The sequence below is a fragment of the Haliaeetus leucocephalus genome, unplaced genomic scaffold, assembly GCF_000737465.1.
Source record: "Haliaeetus leucocephalus isolate CR32 unplaced genomic scaffold, Haliaeetus_leucocephalus-4.0 Scaffold0, whole genome shotgun sequence".
NCBI classification, from domain to species: Eukaryota; Metazoa; Chordata; class Aves; order Accipitriformes; family Accipitridae; genus Haliaeetus; species Haliaeetus leucocephalus.
In genome coordinates, this window is record NW_010972436.1 from 28253695 (window position 1) to 28275105 (window position 21411).

Below are 21411 nucleotides of genomic sequence, written 5' to 3' on the forward strand. Positions count from 1 at the left end.
GGGGTGGATGGAGTAATTTTTACTGCAGTTTCTCAGCCAAGTAAATACAAGAGAGAAGATCACTATTCCAAGATATTTAATAAGAAGAAATTACAGATTGAAAGTCCTCCGGGCACATGAAATTCAGCTAATGCACAGCTCTAGAATGGGTCACTTCTTACAAACAGCATTACAATTTTTTGCTTTAGTATGGACATGTTGGACTAACACAAATCACAAAATACTGAATCAGATGCAACAGCTAGCACTAAAAACCACAACAATAAAAAGTATGGCACAAAGAATGCTAAACTAAACGACGTGTAATTAGTATTTACTTTTGGCAATCCTGGTTTGGACTAATTCAGTTCAGAGATTCGTTCCCAGTCAGCACCAGGTTCAGTTAACATACATTTTGTGCAAAGTATACTTTTAACTTCATGAAATAATTAGTTGTGTAAACATATCTTCCTTTCACAGTAAAACAACAGTGATTTGGGTATCGGAAACAAACAAGAGAACCCCAGACAATATTTTATTTCACAGTACATAGTGTATGTATATATAATCACCATATTCAGCAAGTAGGTAAAGTGCATGCCAGTAACAACTTGGACTGTAAATTAAGAACTTGCAGTGCAGAAGTACACTTTACTCCAATACTAACAAACTAATATGAAGTAATACAAAACAAGGTAGAGTAAGGTCTTGAAAACAACATACTGCTGCATCAAAAGAAGTGTGACCAGCAGGTCGAGGGAGGGGATTCTCCCCCTCTACTCCACTCTCATGAGACCCCACCTGCAGCGCAGCATTCAGCTCGGGGGTCCCCAACATAAGAAGGCCATGGACCTGTTGGAGCGGGTCCAGAGGAGGCCACAAAGATGATCAGAGGGCTGGAGCACCTCTCCTGTGAAGACAGGCTGAGAGGGTTGGGGTTGTTCAGCCTGGAGAAGAGAAGGCTCTGGGGAGACCTTAGAGCAGCCTTCCAGTACCTAAAGGGGGACTACAGGAAAGATGGGAGAGGGACTCTTCACAAGGACATGTAGTGATAGGACAAGGGATAATGGCTTTAAACTGAAAGAGGGTAGATTTAGATTAGATGTAAGGAAGAAGTTCTTCACTGTGAGGGTGGTGAGGCACTGGAACAGGTTGCCCAGAGAGGCTGTGGATGCCCCATCCCTGGCAGTGTTCAAGGCCAGGTTGGATGGGGCTTTGAGCAACCTGGTCTAGTGGAAGGTGTCCCTGCCCATGGCAGGTGGGTTGGAACTAGATGATCCTTAAGGTCCCTTCCAACCCAAACCATTCTATGATTCTATGGTTCTATACTCTATGTGATTTACTGTACCTTTCTTTAAAATGTAGGCTGAATTACTCTGAAATAGGAAAATTTCACATCAACTATCAGTGGAATAAACAGTTCAAAGCTTCACAGTTAAAAAAATTGCACCAAAAGTGTTGTATTTGAAAGCAATACATGAATTTTTTTTTAATATAAAAACACTTTAAAAAAAAAAAAGAGACATATTACAACAGCTACTTTGAACTAAAATAGCTGGAAAACTGTAGGAATTGATGAAATGTGAGTTTTCTGTCACAGGTGATAGATATATGGATTACCTGGAATCTTTCCTACATAATATCAAGTAAGTTAGATGGGGAAAAGGTCTCCACTGTCCTGTAGTCTCAATGGAGCTAACTAAAACCTCAATAAAATGTATTAGACAACAATTGACAGTATTCCCTTTTATTTTAGAAATACAGGTCTATAAGAAGTCTTGAAATGCTTCACCACCAGGTAGTGCAAATAAATAAAAGCCACAAGATCGATGGATGTACCATGACTATCAAATGTTATACAGATGTCTACAGTTCCGACCATAGGCCCCTCAGCCTGTGAATATGGAGTAGACACAAAAACCACAGGATGTTCTACACAACTTATGAAGTTCCCATTTAGAGAGTCAGAGATGAACAGTAGGGAGATCCTTGGAAAATGAAGCACCAAAAAAAAAGCAAAGGGACAAGAGACCTTCCATTAACATCCATCAGAGGTGTGACAGCCCAGATCCAAGATGGTATTTAGGGACCACACTAAGTAAACACTATGTTCACGACACTCTGAGGACACTGCATCCCATGTCAGACTACCAAAAATGTAAAACCACTTTAAGTGAGGGATACAAACAGTGAACTCCAAGAACTGAATAAATTCACATGTGACGAAAATCACTTTCTCCACTCCAAGATCAATTCCTTCACTATGTATGCAGTTTAAAAGGGAAAAATAAAACACACAAAAATGTGTAGATGATCACTGAAGATCAGCACTCCCTTTTTGGAAAGCAGAAGCATGTATTAAACTTCGACACTTACTTTTTATAAGTGACTTAAGTAAGCAAAACATTTATCGAATGGCAAAAAAAAAATCTGCTCAATAAGTAGATGTCTCTACCAATAATGCACATTAACTAACCACCTTCTCTTGATTTCCCAGGACATGGCAACAGACAGCTGTGGCCACTAAGTCTTCATTAGTCTTATAAAATTTCTGGGTACATTAAAAGCATGATTGAAACCTATTAAAACTATTTGCTCAGGGAACACAAGGTTTTATCACCATCATTTGCTCACCTCAGCATTAACTTACAAAAAAAAGCCTCAATGACTTGCAGTTGAACATCTGGCCCTTAGTTCAGCTATTAACTATTTTAAAGAAAGACCTTGAGAGAGAATTAATAGGCTGCAATCATCTAAAGTAGTCTCATATGCAGTTCATTTCTCCTTCACTTCTTCATTCCAGTAAAAAAAAAAACCCAAACCTTTCAAAAGTAGCAACATAAAAAAGCACATAAAAGTTGATTCAGATTGTATCACACCCCTTCATATTTACAGATTTTCTGTAGTAAAGAATCCACTATCATTGTTTCACTGCAATTAGAAGTCTCAGCTTTTTTAATCCTGAAACAGCCCTTCAAACATCATCCAAGTCTGGAAACATTTTCAAAACCCTCAGGAACTCGACAACAGCAGCATCATATTCCAGACAATATTGCAAACACCTCCCACGCAATCAAAGTGTCTATTAAAGAAACAGTCTTGAAAAACACAGTTCCCCGATCCTCCTCTTCCTCACGATACCGTTCCCACTGGCTCCAGGAAGTGCTACGTTAGTTTCTTTATTCTGCGGTTCTGCTTGTCAATATTCAGCGTTGCGCGGTCTACGGAATTAGTGATGGAATCGAGAGCTTCATCTTGTCTCTCCAGCTCGGCTTCTGTCTCCAAGGCAAGGCCCTTCAGTTTCTTTAGTATCTGTTAGAAGAAAAGACTGAGAGCCTTCAGCAATCAACCAGCCAGTTCTTTGAGAAATGTAATAGACCCATGGCAATTAGTTATTTCATTGCTTTAGATGACCAAATCATTTGTTGGAGTCTGTGCTGAAGCGTGCTGGTGAAAAGACACAGGTCTTGCTCCAATAAGCTGAATTGAGATGAACTAAACAATGAACTAAAGACCAGAAAAATCCAATCTGAAATGTTAGGGTTATACGGGAGGGAAATAAATTAGAAGTAAAAATCAGTGTAAACATCAGCTTTTTGCTAGCTCTGTTATTATCTCCTCGGTATGTCTGCATCTTAGAGCAGGAGCTTGTCCTGAGATGTTACGCACATTGAGAGCTGCTGCAGACAGAGAGCAAAGCTGGTGCAAAGCCAGAAGGGGATCACATGGCTGAAGGCGTAGCAAGGTTAGGCAGGGACCAGGTCAAAGGACAGAAACGTTGTTTTACTACAAACCACTAAAGAAAGAAGTGTCATTGGATGGAGCAGAAGGGAAAAAGTGAGACTTGGGCAACTAAACAAATAATTTTCAAGGAACTAGAGGGTGGTGTGGTATGAACGGACGTCAAGGCAGCCAAGAGGCTCAGGCTGTACCCGAGATGAGAAACAACAGATGCACTGGCTACAGCTCTATTCCAGGCTGCAAGCATTATATTACATATCAAACGGTTTACACTACACTTAGCAAATTACTGTTTGTATGTGGGACTGTAAGCAAACACCCTGAGCTACTCCAAGATTGTGAGGAGACCCTGTAGTCTGAAAAAGCCTATAGATACTGGTCCAAACAGGGCAGAACCCTCTAAAATGAAAGGAGAAAGCCAGGCTGATGCACTCTTAAGGCTAGGAGACATCCATAATGATACCGTACACTGACTTATGGGGCCTACTCAACTTTAATTTTCATCAGTTCACACAACCAAGTCCAAGAGCAGAGATCCAAACAACACAAGAAAAATCTGTCTTAATTCCTTACCCTGTAACACTGACTCCTTTTAGCAGCAGTCCAAGGCATGAGTCATATCATTGCCTTTTCTTCCCTCTTGTGGCTATTCCCTTAATAAACCTGGTTGTATGAACTGAAAGCACCTGCCCGACAGGCAAGCCTCAGCTGCCTTCCCTCAGATGTATCAGAGGGAGATTTGGAGCATCATATCACACTGACTGGAAATCCAGCTTCTCAGTTGCTTCAGATCATAAAGGGGATGTCTCTGCTGGCCTACACGATCTGCTTCCTTAGGCATCCACAGATGATGAGGATATCCTCACACTATCTGCTTAATAAAAGCAGTTTATCCAATCAATTGCAATAATAGTCTCCAAGAAGCAAATTATCCCAGCACTATCCCACAACATCAGCTGCTGTGGTACATGAGCATCCAGGTAATGCTACTGAAGATACCAGAACTGCAGCCTGTCTAACAAATAAAGCAGTGGCTTTTGGTAAAATAGGGGAAAAGAATTGTATTCTATACATGTTTAATTTTTTTTTTTCATAACAACTGGCGAACTCTGTTTTCTTGTTTTCCTTTTAGAATACATATAATCAGCCCCAAGAAAGCTGCTGTGAAACATCAGCAGCCCCTTTATCCACATGTGGGGCTGAATTCCACAGCAGTCCCATCGTTTGCAGCTATGCAAGTTACCAGTTTGAGAAAAGCAGCGAGGAATATCATATCTAGCTGGAATGGCAGGGGAATTTTACACAGACAAAATGCTTTGACTAAAGCTGGATGTCAGCCACAGTAGTGAGATTTATCTCGTAAAATATCTCTCAGCTCTTTCCATAAATCACAAGCAGCTAGAAATACAGCTGTGCGAATAACTGGTTTTGCAATTTGGCTGCCAAAGCAAAAATACAAAACAAACCATGGATCAAGCTTAATCTACTTTTTTCTCTTCTTACCAAACCTACAAGCTAAAACCCCCTCTGTTTCTATCCCAACTGAAACACATCAGGTTCTGTCACTGTAAGAGGAAAGTGAGGCTGTATTCCCCAAACTGAAGGTGGTAGACGTGTGTAGGATATGCACCAAAAATTACATGATCAGATCTATCACGTGTATGATTCAGGACACAGCTCTGAATTAAGGTCTTGCCTCTCCTAAGGAAGTAACCTTACTACTTGGAAATGGGAAGGAACTTCAGAGGTAGCTTTCCCTCAGTCTTTTCTTTGAGCTTCTTCTGCATATATTTTATATATACAAACGTACATATAAATACATAAAGTAGCCAGTGCTACATGAAATGACTCCTACCGTTCATAAAGTCACAGTATAACTAAGATTCAAAAAGACCTCTGAAGGTCTTCTGGTCCACTCCACCCAACTAAGAGCAAGACCAGCTTCAATGTTCAGCTAAGAGAAGATTACAGGGTTTCAGCCTCCACTCCAATAAACTTTTAATTCGTTATAATAGTTTAAGAGAGAAGAGACCTCATTCCTTCAGTATATCCTAAATGATGGCAGTGAAAGACATGTGCTTCGTGATTTGCAGATGATTTAGATGGTTCACACTGACATTTTTTTCAGCAAGTTTACTAAAGAGTTTTATCCAAGAGCATCCCAAAATTAGTTTTCCAGCACAGCAGATCAAAAGTAGCACCAGCTGACGATGCTTTCTAGATCATGGCTTGACACATGCTCCTGAATGGGCCCTCTGGCCATTCAACTCCTCCTTCTGCTGCAGCAAGGCACATACTATTGGAAGTTTATCACCAAACACCCTTAGCAGTGTGGTAGGTTGAGCTTTCCTGAGCCGTGTCCTCACCCAGCACATCTCAGCTTGTGAAATCCATTGAGCCAGCACATAAGGTAAATGTGGTGACATGCAGTGCAAGCCTCCGAGAGAGCTATGTAGCAAAGCAGGGACTGGCATGAGAGGATGCAGAAAGGAAGCAGGGACACTCCTCCTTCCTCACCTCCCCAAGAGGCACCCCATTTATTTAAATCAAAATTGTGCCCAAAAAAAGGCTCAGGTTTGCCATGAAAACCAGTTTATTTTTAGTTTCAAACCAAATTACTTTTGATAGGCTTTGCATTTATTAGAGCATGCTTAACATTTAAAATACAGAAAAAGACACAATTGTTGAGAACAGAAAAGCTTTTAAAATACGAAAGCAGTAAAATGGAAACTCAGTCGGCTACAGGGCTCTGCTCAGTTCACCTGCCAATTAGGCTCTGCCTTGAAACACAGCAGGCGATGATGATGTGGTTACTCACACACAAAAATAAAAGGCAAGTGGCTCACTTTCATCTGTTAATTCTCTTTGCCTAAGAGAGTCTGGTAATAAATCCCTTAACCCTTTGTCTGTCAACATCTTCAACTGTTCAAGCTGAGAGCTGCTACTCAATCCAATGGGACCTGAAATGGTTAAGATGCTTTTCCAGCACAGTCCACAGAGCTTGCTGGAAAGAGTTACTGGAACCTGAAGTCTGGCCAAAGCTGGTCACTATTTTTGCAAAGCAAAATGATGGCAAGATGTCTAGTTATCACTGCTCCAGTTCTGTCAGCTGCTCAGAGCAGCAGTGTCTTCTGTGCCAGCATGTAATTTGGACAGTGAACCAAGACATGAAAACTCAGCATGAAACTCTATCTGTTACACAAAGCCAAACAGCAGGTATGAGGCCATCAAAGACGCATTTTAAAGGAACATTTCCTCAGGCACTGGTCAATCTCACACTGAGACAGCCTCAGATTTATGCCACCAGATTATAATTTGGAAAGTCTGATTTATCTTTGTGGCTCTGCCACAGATTTTCTGTGCAACTTCAGGCAAGTTACCTAATATTCCCACGCACAGAGTTCTTGCTGTAAAAACCAAGGAAGCAAATTTGTCACTGCTCTCCAAATCCACCCTGTGTCAAGTGTTCAACTACAGCAGACCTGGGCCTTGCTGGGAGAAGAGGTGTCCATCCAAGCTATGTACCCCAAGTTCTTGTACAGACTATGGGGACCTAGACAACGCAGTGCAATTTAGGTCATGATTCATCTGCTCTATTTTATGGACCTGCTTAAGGAGGAGTTCAAGTGCTGCCCACTCCTCTCTGCTTTGGCTCAAGTGAGAGCCGAGCATCCAGCTTAGCTGGAGACAGTCATAACAGACACAAATGGAATGACAGGAGAGGACTCCAAGCCCATGAACCTGCTCAGTACTTAGCTCTGTATTTCATCATTTTGCCACACCACCTGAAGACCTAAACTCAAAGTGTCAGGCACTGTACAAACACAGATTGTATCCTAAAGATTTTACAGTGCGGACCTCAGTTTGGTTTGGGTCCTGAGATGCCATCATAATAATGCAGTTTAGCTAAAGGTTGTGAATTATCATCTACCATCGTAATACACTGAGTATCCAGCAGTAAAAATAAGACACAGAAAGTGTCATTTGCAGGAAGTATTGCCAGTTGCAGTTTGAACTCCCTGAAATCGTCCCTGACATCCACTCCATTATCCCTGTGCAACTGAGGTCTGAATGCTAAAGCAGAGCATGTATAACCAGAAATGGCTATTGAATGCAGCTTCCCCAGCCAAATTCACCTGTTATTAGGAAACAAAGAAGTGTCATTTGGAGCACTGTGAACTAGGGTGTAAACACAGGTTTTGACAGCGGTAACTTGTCAAGATTTAATACAGTGCTTCACCTCTGTGCTGAACATATTGCAGATGAGCGGGGACAACACCTAAAATAGTCCAGTGTGCTCAAACCCACAATAGGGATTGAGTGATCTTGCACCAAAAATATTGAGGCCTGTCCACATCCTCTCCTGCTGCACCTGGAAATGGGCAGGGAGACAGCAGAGAGCAGAAACACATTAAACAACTGCAACACAATTTACTAGAGGACATTTGTCAATGCCTCATGAGACAAGTGCACCTTGCCATAACAAAAATCTATGGATTTATGTTACTTCACCATGCTTCCTGTTTGGGATTGCCACTATCAGCATGTGCCTGTAGCTATGCAAAGCACAGACCTTCCTTCTGCTTGATCCAGAGTTGTATTTGGTGTACGAACACCCAAACTCTACACCAGCCACTAGCAAAAGTGCTTCTGCCTGCTCTAGAAAATCAGCGTGTCTATTGTAGCACAAAAGTTCTGATCACAGAAAACACTGGAATAGGCAAGTTTGACAGGACAGCGGGTCCCTTGTAACTGAAGCACACAAAAGTAAACAAATTTTAAAGCATCAGCTCTTTTGAGCCAGTGGCTATTCAGATAGCATGGAAGGGTCACTGCTCACTATCTTATTCTTAGTGGGTGATTTCTCCCATTAGTTCGTCTTGGACAGAAGTCCAATTTGATTTACCTTTTCAGGGAGTACTAAGCACCCATGGTGCCACTAACATACAAATGGCCTTGTCTGGAAAAAAGATACTCAAGCAGCTCCACAGGCTTAACTACCACCTTTTATTTTGGTATCATTAAATACTTAAGTTACAGACAAGCAAATACAAAGCGTTAGTTGTGAGGACCTCAGTTCTCTCCCTGTATTGTGCCTTCCAAAAAATAAATCCAGGGCATGGTCATTACACGTGTGTGTTAAGATCAGTTGTCAGTTGATCGCTACAGGCCATGGAACAAGGCCATCCCATGAGCAAATTTGGTATTTAGCACTTGGAATGAACGGTTCCTCAACAAAACACTTTTTCTCTGACCTAACGGTTGTGATTTCCTGAGATGAGGGCATAATAAAAGGGTAAATAAACACTGAAGAGACTCTGAAAGTAGAAAAGGACTGAAATGGAACTATCTAGACCCAAGAAGACATCGAGGAAGCAAACATCACAAAGATATGCACTGGGATGTGTTTTTTTTCCCCAACGTTACAGAATTAACATCTTTAATAGTATCTCTGTCTTCATGGCATACACGATTTGCCCACAGTAAATATCAGGGCAACAGTTGTTTGGCAGGAACGGGTTTGGAAATTAGAAAGCACTGGTTTGGCAAAATAAATTCAAATTTAGTGAATTCCCCCCCCTCGACCACAGCCCTTAAGCTAATATTATCATATCCCCTCCCACACCCGGTGCCATTATGTCAGCCACAGCGAGGCGGTAGGCAGAGGCTCAGCCAGAGACCACAGGAACTTTGTAGGCTTCTCTCTCCATCTCTATAGCACAGCTAAGGAACACAGCTTACACTGTCACAAACTCTGTGTTTTTAACATAAATGTCCCTTCATGAAGTCTTGGTGAAGTCCTTTACTTAGGCACCTGATCACAACTGCAGATGCTCAGCGCTTCCAGCTCTAATGGAAGGAATTCAACATCATTCAACAACTCCTGCTGCAAAACATCTACTGTTATTATTGCAAGTACTTTGTTTTTGAGCAACAACTATTTGTCTGTTCATCACAAATTCCTCTTACTTCTCCAACTTCAAAAATTCTGCTGGACTTACCCACATCACAAGTAATGAGGGGGACAGCCAAGCTGTTCTGGGCTTTGTGATTTTGTTGGTTTGTTTTTTAAAAACAAGTGCTTGCATTACAGATAATCAAAGAATAAAAGATCATAATCCTCAAGAGAAGAAACTGCTCAGAAAAACACTGTAGTTATCAACATAAGTACTTCAAATACCTTCAATTCATTCATGGAAGTCTGATGCCACAAGTATCCTTGTCTTCAGTGCATGTTAATGCTTTGGACTTGTAACTGTTTTTCCTTTTTACTCTCTAAATGCTTTGCAAAACATGCTTAACCATCATCCTGCTCATTCCCAAAGTGGGACTTGAACTGAAGCAGTGCAAAGAAGCTCTCTGGGAGCAACTGCATCAATGAAAGACAAGCCCTTGCTGCAGGCTAAAAACAACTATGTGACTATGCATACTGCTCGTTTATGAGACATATTCAGAGAAAAAAAGGACAAAGCAGCAGCCTACACCTCAGCAAGGAGCACCCTACAACCTAGCTCATGACTGACTGTTAAGGCCACACAGCTGGAAGTGAGACAAAGCTCCTGGTTCCCTGCCCTGCTTTCTCTTTATGGACTTAACCCCCTGCTCAACTATAAAATGACTGAATATGGCAAATATAACCTTAGATAAAGCCTTGACATACCTTTAGATAAGTATTAAATGTCCTGCTCAGATGTAGTTTCAAGATCTTCACCTCGACGCTTCCAGGGGCTCAATACCCGAAAGGCTTTGTATAGCTTTTACCATGATGCTGCCCTTGAACCCCATTAGAATACATCCCCAACCTTTATATCTTTCAAATTCCCTTTTACTAGTAGGAACTCCCCCTTTCAATCATGCTTTCCTTCACTTCCACATCTTTACACTTCCCCTCTAAATCTCACCACATTCTCTCCTAACAGAACTGAAAGATCCTGAGCTATTTCACTCTGCTTTGACTTTAGAGCAATAAGAAAAAGCAGTGCTTTGACAACTAGGAGCAGCTGGAGAGACACCAGTCTGTACAACATCAGAGGCTTCATTCCCAATTCACAAGATTTGTTGGAAGATGCTGAACTCCCCATGCTCTGCTTCTCCAGTCACAGCCAACCACTTTGATAATATCAAGCACTAACAAAGTTTGGTGTTCAAAAACTGGCCCTGGGGAAGCAATTCCTAGAGACCCTTTTCTGCAAGGTGTAGCAAAATATGTCTTCAATAGTAGTCCATGACCAACAACCCTTCATACTGTATTAAGCTTTCTTGTGTACAGCTACAAATCAGAACTATAGTGCTGAAAAGCTGGCATTTAAGGAAGGAACAACTAGCCCTTCTGCATACACAACAGTCGTACAAAGTGTATACATGCATGAATAATAGATTGCTGCTATTTGTACAACTACAACTGAGAAATACTCTCCCTTAAAATCTTCCAAAAGGTCAACGCTGCTTCAAAAAAAACCGCTTATTTTTTTTCATAAAATCATAGGTCATGATAAAAGATAAGGTCTTTAAAAGATGAGAAGGTACAATGATTAAATGGTGAATAGTCCATTTTGTTTTTCAAAAAGCCCAAATATGATATTTCAGTTAAAAGATCTTGATTATAATTTGGTTACAGAAGCAAGTTTTGGTCTAAGACTGTGTATTTATGTGGTGATTCCTAGTAAGGAAAAGAAACAGGAGTTTTACAGGAAATTACGGCATGTACCTTAAAATTATTCATGACTAGAATGATGACTAAAGAGGCCTGACTCTCAGGGAACAGGTGCTCAGCAATTATTGGGAAAAAAATCAGGCCAATTCATGGCCTGTCAGTTTGGCATTCAGATCCTCTCCCCACCCACGCCACCCCACAAGCTCACCCCAAATCATTAACTAGCTTAAAAATTCTTGGCTTGGTGTGGTATAAATAAATACCAGAATTGTCTTTTGAGCTGCAGTTAATCTTGAAAGTGTTTTGTTTTGTTTTAACACTGGTCATTTAACGCTGTTTCTAGTCCGCCATCCAGCACAGCGAGTTTCAGAAATTTCTGAAATTAATCTTCTGCAAAGGTTAAACTCTCACTTACCCAACTGGCTTTGGTTAATTTTAATAAATAGATTTTTCTTGCAAGAAGTTTTCATTTGTAGCCACTCAAGTCACTACTAAGTGCTTTTGACTCTCAAATGCACTCAAGCTAACAGAATTTGCCGTATTCTAATACCCAACTATAAAATAAAAGAAGGGGGCTGGAAAACTGCAGGCTTGACTAAGAGGCAATAGAATTATCAAAGACTTCACATGATGCTATCACCAAGCTACAGATGGAATATCAAAAAGAATAAGATGCTGGAGGGGGGGTGGGGAGGGGGGAGAATAAAGTTTAATCTTCAATCACATCTTCTGATGTGGCTGTGATCATCACCAGTAAACCTATTTTAATGGAAAAACCACTAAAACCATATTCCTTTGCTTTTCCAGTTAGCTCACTGTTTCCAATCAACCACATACTACAAAGAGGGATTCTTCACTAAAAGTTCTGAACATCAGCTATGAGGGAAATTCCTTGAAGAGCCATTTAGAGGAACAATATCAGACTGGATTACTTTAAATAAATATTTTTTGTCTAGTAAAATCTCCAACCTATTTCCCCTTTATTAATTTGCTGGACTGCATACTTATTTCCTAACTACAAGTTCTCTCTGTGTGTTTGTAAAACACTTTGTTCAACTTTGTGGCTGCTTCTGAAACAGAACTGCTTATCCTTACTAAAAAGAATAAGATAGCATAGGGAAAACACAAAAAAAGCTGAAAATGATTTAATTGTTAAGCTTCTTAATCTTCAGAAAAAACAGGTTACAGTTAAGGATTTTCCTTGGGTTATAATCCTATCACTTAATACATTTTGCTGATAATCCCCAATTTGTTCAAAATAGTTAAAAACAATATAAAGTTATCAGTGTATTTTAATCACAGGCTTGATTAACTAATTTTTAAAATATACCCATCTAAATTTAGGTAGAGGAATGTTTTAAGGACAATGACTATGTTTCTGATGATGAAAATGCAGGTTATTAAGGAAGCAGAGGGAGTGAAACAACTCTTATCAAAGTTATCTCAACTTATACCTGTTTCAGCTCTTTTGCTTCTTCCTGGGAGATCTTCTCTTGCTTCTGCAGCTGAACCTGGTCATTGTCCATCCCTTCTCTGCCTCCCACCGGAGAGCCGGGCTGCACCACTCCTCCCAGGAGTCCTGTGGCTGCAAGAGAAATTCCCATGGTCAGACTGCCATCTCCTGTACCAATGGGGAGGACTAGTGCTAGTATCAAACTGGTTGACCTCTGCTTTGCTCCACAGCAGTTTGCGAGGGGACAAGCACAGAGAAGCCTATTCCAATCTTGCCCATTAAGCTATGTTCTTCTAGAAAGGATTCGAGCTGTACTTTGTACAATGCCTAACTTGGAAGTGACCAGGCTGCCAAGACATGACTTATTATTAAAGGCAGCATTTGCAGAATGGGTTCATTTTGGGCAGTGGGGATTCATCTGAACAGAGAGCAAAGAAGCAGCAACACACTCCCAATCAAATAAATGAGAATTCTCCACCTGCTGCTTCTTTTCTCTTTAACCTTTTTAATTAAAGAATTTAAAAGTGATGGATCAGGGACAGACAGTCAAGTCAGCAAACCCCTGAAACAGAAGGGCAACACTGACGCTAACAGCCACCCCCAGCTAAGCAGAGTGGACGCAATCCCTCGTGTAACATGCCACCTGTCCTTTATTTAAAGCATCAGCTCTTATTGCAGTATCTGATACTACCCAGTAGGGTAGCAGGGACGTGCTGCAAGGAAAGGTTGTTATTTCTGATGCAGATGGGTGCTAAACACCCGAGACACACATCTTGGCTCCTAGAGGCGCTTCAAACATCTCCGAAGCTCTCCCACTTAAAGAGGCACCAAGAAAGAAGCTAATGCTACCACTGTCACCTGTGTGCACATGGCCTGACCCAGCACAGGACAGCGACAGCAGCTCTTATGTACACCAGGACAGAAAGCATGTCAGAGGCCAAAGCTCACCGCCAGGTCGAAGAGCTGGTGCCCTGCTGGCTGGCCAAGTGACGGTGTACACCTGACCACTTTGGATAGCATTACTTCCCTGTGAAAAGGGAGACAAAAGCTAAACCAAAAGCACCAAACCCTAAATCCCTCTCAAGTAATTACTGCAAACTCATAATCCCTGGAATTATTCGGTTATCAGCCTGAGAGTCACTGGACTCAGACACCATCAAGATTTAAGACAAGCAAGTCATTCACTGCACTAGTGTTACCCTGTGCAAATGCTCCTTGTATGCGGAGGGGCTAAGAACCAGGCACTGAAAAACACTGCTTTTGGTAATTTACTGTCATGGTGTCCCTCAGAGGACAAAGTGGGGAGGGAACAGCAGACCCTCCTACAGCAGCAAATAGCCAGACAAGATTCTTTGTGTTTCTTATCAGCTGAGTGTCACCATATGCTAATTATTTCATTAAAAACAAGAAATCTATCCATTTCACTCCGTTAATCTCGCTGAGGACAAGAACAGGAGGGGGACATGACAAAGGTGCACAAAAAGAATGGGATAAGGAAGGAGATCTGGCATTTCCCAGCAATTTTCTAGTTTTAAAAAAGGGACAGAATTGAATAGAAAGACAGAAACACTTAAAAAGCAATTTTGTTTCGTTTGTGTTACACGCAGTTGGACTGTGAGACTCGACTGCCACCACGTGAGGACGACAAGCTACCAAACTCTGAACAAAGTGCTGGAAACTCATAATAATGAGAACACTCAGTCATAGGGGTAAGCAGCCTCGAAAGGGATAAAAAACTGTGAACACCAGTCTTCAGCTAGGACTGAGACTGCACTGCCCTAGATTGTTAGACTGCAGACACACTGCGGGATTTCTTGTGCTTTTTAATCTTGGGTAGCTGTTACCAGCCATTACTGAGGATGTTATCAGCTAGGAAAGTACTGGTTTGATCCAGCACAGAAGAACCTCAGTTACAAAGCAAATCTCACTGCTCTGCCCTGAGCATTTAAACACCCATGTGGCTTGGTCCAAAAAAATACAGTCAGAAAAGACATGCAAAGCAGCTAAAAATACTTTCAGATAATCTGGTGTGTACAAAACTCTTCACAAATTCCTCTTCTAGGTGGAATCAAGCCAAAACTCTTAGGAAATAAGAGGGTTTTGTATTTACTTATACAAATGTGCAATATGCACAACTTTAAGGCAGGACTAGTAAAACAGACAGGATCCAGATGAGACTATGACAGTTGTGGAAATGTTCACATCTCTGAGCTGCACCACTGAGGGCAAAGAACGTTACCAGCTGGTTTGCCAAGACAGATATAGCTCCGCTTCAAGGATATTTCTCCTGTAAGTCTCTGAATCAACATTCGCTATCTGAAAATACACACATATATTTTATGTGTACACAGAGGCAGGCATGCATAACAGACTTCTTCCCTCCTGCTTTTGGGGGGGGGGGGGGGAAACAAAAATCAGTATTTCCACCATGTGAACAGCCATGGAAAAAACCCAGAGGTTAAAACGCAGTCCGTGACTGCCATCTTGTGACAGAAGACAAGACGGCGACAGACTCTGGGGAAGGAACAAACAGGGTTTTGGTGGAGCTGGAGAAGTCAGGATTTCCATAACCTCCAGTTTTCTTTACTGACATTTCCAAATTAAACAGTCAAAATGCAGGTGGGGGTAGGAGAGCAATATCCTTGACTCACTGACTCAGATGCAAACAGAGCAGAGCAGTGGGAAATTAAGCACAGTAGGGCTGTATAACCAATTATTTTATGTAACCAGTCTTAAGACCATCAGGAACTGAACACCAATTTGCTGGAATAACTCAGTGCTTAAGAAACCAGCAGGTTGTTTTTCCTCTAAGTTGTTGTGCTGACATTTTAGTGCCAGATGCCCAAGACTTACTTCCTTAAAAATTAACAAGCTTTTCCAAGCTATGGCCCTTGACAACTCGTCAACAAGAGGACATTATCCTCCCTGCTGAAGTCCAGTTTTAGCTTGGTGCACAGAAATAGGTTCATCTATTGTTTTACTGTATAATTTTTCTACTCGTTTTTAATATACTGGCAATAAATCCATCCACCAATTTGTTCTTTGTCACTAACAATTAGGAAAAAAGAGGATTCAGGTGTGTTGATAGAAATAAACTCCTAACAAGACAAAAATTCACCAGCTCTCCAAATGAATCCAGGGTTGGATTACAAAACCAAAAAACAACCCTGCCCGGAATTTTAGAAGTAGTAATAGTAGTAAGGAATGTCATTCTTATAGTTGTGAAAGGGTTTCAGTCTCCACTGTGTTTTCTTAAAACAATTAAACTATGCATTCACCTAATCTGAGACCTAAAATCTCCTAAATCAAACACCTGAACTTCTCAAATAACAAAATCCTACTTTTTAAGATATGAAAATTAACGTGATGTTTATCTCATATGTTATTTAAAAACTTGTTGGACTGGAAATTTGTTTTAAATTTTCTACAATTAACTGAACGACAGGTTTAATAAAAATATGCTTCCAGCTACGAACTGGAAAAAGGAAAAATAGCAGTGACAGAGGACTCCGAAGCATGCAGTCACGAGAGAAGAATGGATTTCTAATAACCCTTACCCACAGAGTGGCACAATACTGAACTGGTGACCACCAGAAAAAGAATGACATTGTAGTTAAAACACCGGCCAGTAGCTGAAACTCAAATTAAGCTAATCCTTTCACAAAATGGTGTGGAGTTAGTGACAACACCAGCTGAGAGCACAATGTTAAAGAGAGCTTGGCATGTTCCAGCTGTCAGGCTCCTGAGGGACACCCAGCTTCAGCATCTACAGTCACAGGTTTTGCAAATGTAGTTGGGAGAAAGTAAATCCAACTAGACTAAAACAGGGCCACACACTTCTATTATCTCTGCACTCTCCGTCTTGGCAAGAGGGCCTAAAGTCACCTAGCAGTTATTTCTTGCATTTTATCATCAGCATGGTCTCACCGTTGGGGCTGGGGGGAGAGGATTTGCCTTGTAAATATTATACACTATTCTGAGCTTGAAAACCACTTGGAAACTTTTGGTACTAGTGTTACTGCTTACAGATGAATTGCTTTGTCTGTCACATACCTGCTTGCCAAATGGAGGTCCCCAAATCTACCTGAGGAGACTTTCTGGCACCAACAAATCCTAGAGCATCTTCTAAAAACTGTATCTTCTTGCTAAACTGCATCTCCAAGATGGGGATTGCTTCTGGCATCTTTGCTGACAAGAGCCGGTAAGAGGTGTCGGGCTTCCCAATAAATCTCTGACGGACACTGATTTCATATGGCGTATGAACTCTGATATCATCTACATCCTTTGATTCAAACCGGTGAATGACCTGAGAATTGCAGTCACTGATTTCCAGGCCAGAAGCGAAGAGCGTGAGTTTTCCTGGCTTGACATTTGAGTCTGTTCTGTGGGTGATAATAACTGGAATTCTAATTATGATTCCTTCCTGGTTTTTCGAATCGGAAACTGTGGCAGTTTCCTTTGGCTTGGTTTCCAATGGCGCTTTCCAGAGCTTGCTGCTGAACGGCCACCAAGAAGGAGATTCGAGCTCAGTCAATAACCTAGCAGAGAAAAGAGAGTGTTAGACGAGTGAAAGCCAGTAGGAGGGTCATGCTACCCCACCAGTTCAAAGCAAATTACCACAGACACAAAGATTTCTTATACTGAATCCAGTCCTCTGTTATTTCGTTCCTCAAACCTACTCACGGCTTACCAGGATCCATCCGTTTTAAAAACAAGCTTTTCTTCGCTTGCTAACATGTTGGAAAGTGGTCCCAGAATCTCACTGTTCTGATGTGAGAAATCCAGCTTCCATCTGGATTTACTCAGGCCAATTTACACCCACCTGTTCTTCAGCTAACACTGCCTTTCATCTCAATGTTTCCACACTTGGCCATCACCACCGTTGCCTTTTTCTGCTCCTTTATACCTCAGCCCCATAGTGTGATGCCACCTTTTGCTTTGCCCCCACTCCCAAATTCCCATTGCCAGTTAAAACACTAAGAGTGCAAGGCTGAGGCTGAGAAGCCCAGCAGAGACTGCCCACTGGCATCCAGCATCTGCCTCACCATCAGCGTTGGTGTAGTTCCTGAAGGAGTCGGGCCTCCTTGCTGGCAAACTTGTGCCTTAGCTTAAAGTTATCGGACTCACTTTAGGAGACATTAAGCAACTGCTCCCAAGGAAGACCACTGTATAGCCAGAAATAACGCAGGTAGTGAAGCCCCTTATTTCTATGCAAGAAGATGCACCTAAGCAGGCACCTAAGTTTATCAGCTGTACTCAAGAAAGGTGTAACACACTGTTAGGAAGAATCAGTGATATGTAGGACACGATCCTTCTCTTGTATTTTCTATCAGCATGGCCCACTCCCTTTTTCTGGGGTCCTCTCCCAAGAAAGGATCACAATCACAGATATCTTTGGATCTAAGCCTCAACAAGTATTCTTTCCATCAAAAAAAAAAGGCAATGAGAAGAAAGGTGGTTTTGGTTTGATTTTCCACATGCTGTGCTGTCTGTTAGCATCCCTTTCCAGGTCTAGACAGGAGTTAAGAGGCAGAACCACAGTCAGCACTTATGATGCTCTGTTTCTCCCACTCTCCTCTCGTGCCCTGCCCGTCACCCAAAACCATCCTGCTAGCAGAAGATCCTGTTATTTCAGGACAACTCAGCCTGAGCAGCTAGAAAGAAATTTTGGGGCCATCTACATCCCCCCACACAGTCAACAGTAACTTCATATCTCACTGTGCAAGCAGCCACCTCCTCTCTTACCCACCAGCAGCCTCTGGTACCAGCCTCGCATCTGAGCCAAAATGGCTTATCTCCATTTGCAGGCAGGCATAGGAACAGGCAAGTCAACTCTCTGGGATGTATCCACTGCTCAAACAACCCCTCACTGGAAAACAGTGGTGAGCTGGCTGGAAGCATCCCACAAACCAAACCAGCCTGCAGGCAACTAGCCTGATCAGGATGTTTTAAATGGAGATTTCTCAGCCCACCCGTCAGTCACTGAGCAGAACAGGAAAGCCATCTCTGGAGGCACAAATGGATTCTTAATTAACTAATGGGAGGGAAGATGTTATGTTTAAATCAAACACAAAAAAAAGCTCTAAGGAAGTTCAACCCAGTTCAGAATTGTGTTCCCCCCCACCCCATAAATAACTTAAAGACTACCCAGTGATTAGGCATCTGCCACTGCCATGGGAGTTGTAGTAGATGCTTCTAATGAAGCCAGACCACATGAAATAAAATCTTTAATGAAACACTGTCATCTTACTGACGCTACAAAAGACGATTTACTGACTTAAATCCTAGAGATGCAAGCCTTACCAGACCAAAATACAAAGTACTACTGCTTCATTGCTATTTTGGCAAGCCAGCTTGATTTAATTTGCTTTTAAGTTTACTCTAGAAAGGTACTGCCTGACAAAATATGCATCACAGCAGTGCTGCTCTCCAGATACTTTTTGTAATGATTTATTTTCCATGAGACAATCAGACTGTGTCTACAGAAGAACTTTGCAATTTTAAAATCCTGTTTAATTTGGCTGCAGACAAAGTCTAATCTGAAAGAGGAAGCTCTAACTGAACACACTTTGTTTACTAGCCATCAAAGTTCTGCACCAGCTTCAAAACAGACCTATCTAAAGAAATTCATCTGCTGGAAAAAGCGGAAAAAGTCATATTGAGAGTCAACCACTGAATTCATGGACAGCGGCGGCAGAATGAATTGTTCCAAGAATCTACTCCCAACTAAAGCATGAACATCATATATTTATATAGATAGCATGCAACATGAGTAATGGGTCTGGAGCTCTCCACTGCCCTCTGAAAATGCTGTGACACTCCTTAAAAAAAGGGAACACAAAACAAAACAAAAGACAAACCAAAGGAGATGTAACAGAAAGTTCTACAATAACAGAATTTGAAATGGCACAGTATCATAGATTTAGGGCTGAATTCTGAAACTATGAGGTTCAACTTAAGTTCAACACAGAGAATGACTAGAAAAGCCCAAAGCTCTGCTAGCACACACCATCTTCTAAATTAAAAGCCATGCTCTAACCTACCTGCTGTAACTAAACAGAAACAAATGACCTGATCTCATTCCTACAGAACGCAAAGCACATCTTCTGTCCTCTCGGTGTATTACAGAGTTACAACAAGGTACTTCAGGGCAACGACAGCTTATGCCTATGTCTTAACCTATTAAAAGTCATTAAATTCCCACTGCAATATGGGTTCACTTCATCACATTCACCATTAGAAAAGCATGTGTGTTCACTTACTGAAAAGCAGCTGCAATGTGACAAGTCTAAACCTCCATTTACATTGTGGTAACTTATTTGAGCCTTAATTTTTATCACTTTATCCCTTCACCCATCTCCTCCCCTCTTTCCCCATGGACTGACATCCTGGCTGTGCAATGTCTGATTTATAGTCATGATTTTTCTGCTGCACAGCCCTAACAAATGCTCCAGCCAGCTTCTCTGGCCTTCCACGGAGGAGTCACCCCTCTGTATCAACAAACTATACGACCAGTCCTTATATACAAATGAAAATTTGCAACCAGAGTACCTTGTCCTCTCATAGTAATATATTAAAAAGGAACCAGTCAATCTGGCTTTCTGTTTATTTTTGGTCTTTGAACATCTGCTAGCATGTCAGACTCAGCTCTGCTTATCTGCACGCAAGTCCACTGAAAGCAGCTGTATATACCCAGGCTTACACAAGAACAGAATTAATAATCCAAAAAAGCCCACACATACAGGCAAGATAAAGTTAATCAAAGTTTTAAACATATGAAAGTAGATAAAGGGGCCTCATTCTTTTTATGAAAGACACCACCATCAAACTGGTGTTGCTCATATAACCTTGAATTAGCAGACACAAAAGTTTTTACCAAAGTTTCCTTCTGCACAAAATCTGCTACACATGCAAAATAGTCCTGCTCGCTATTATCCACGTAGTCACTTCTCATCAAGTTTCTGAAGAAAGCAAGAGTCAAAGAGCCTTAATAGACATTAGCATATTTATCTATGTTAATAGTCTGAATTACCCAATATGTAACAATCAAATGAGCTTCAATCACGGTCTTCCCCATTTTCTACACTGGTTAGGGACATGAAGAAAGATGTCATCAGTTTAAGAGACTTTGGGGGCAGGGGGGGAAGCAGCTTTATAAGAAAAAACACACACACGCACACTATGCTAGAAAACTAAGTGTTAGAACTCCTCAAAAAGCACAGTGCAATTAAAACAGTTTCACTAATGGCTTCTGGGCTGCATTTTAGCCTGAGAGCAAGCTGGCCAAACTCTTCATAATGTATGTAGATATAACAGAATCTCAGCTAACATTTGGTCAATGCCTTCCTTTATTTTTCCATTTCTAAATCAAAGCATCTAGCTCTTCAGGTTCATGAGGACAAATAATACCTCCCAGTGCATCTTAACCCAAAACAAAACTCTCTTCCAAAAACAATGAGCAGGTATTTATTTTCCTACTCATTGTTTATTGCTACAGAACTTTAAAAGCTATTGCTGAAGCTTTCAGATATCTTGGCTTTTCATTAAAGGGTATGGAGAATATCACCAGAATCATTGTGAAATC

The 21411-nt window shown here is 41.3% G+C and overlaps 1 protein-coding gene across 1 annotated transcript in view; it reads right to left on the reverse strand.

Moving 5' to 3' along the window:
- Positions 1–1247: 1247 nt before the first annotated feature.
- The window catches only part of SNAP47 (synaptosomal-associated protein, 47kDa), a 29929-nt gene continuing 9765 nt past the window's right edge, over positions 1248–21411 (reverse strand). Inside the window, exons 3-5 of the mRNA XM_010561710.1 lie at positions 16881–17365; positions 12829–12959; positions 1248–3291 (exon numbers count right to left, since the gene is read on the reverse strand). Coding sequence (XP_010560012.1) covers positions 3145–3291; positions 12829–12959; positions 16881–17365 — 763 coding nt within the window. The 3' untranslated portion in view covers positions 1248–3144. The remainder of the gene's footprint in view (positions 3292–12828; positions 12960–16880; positions 17366–21411) is intronic.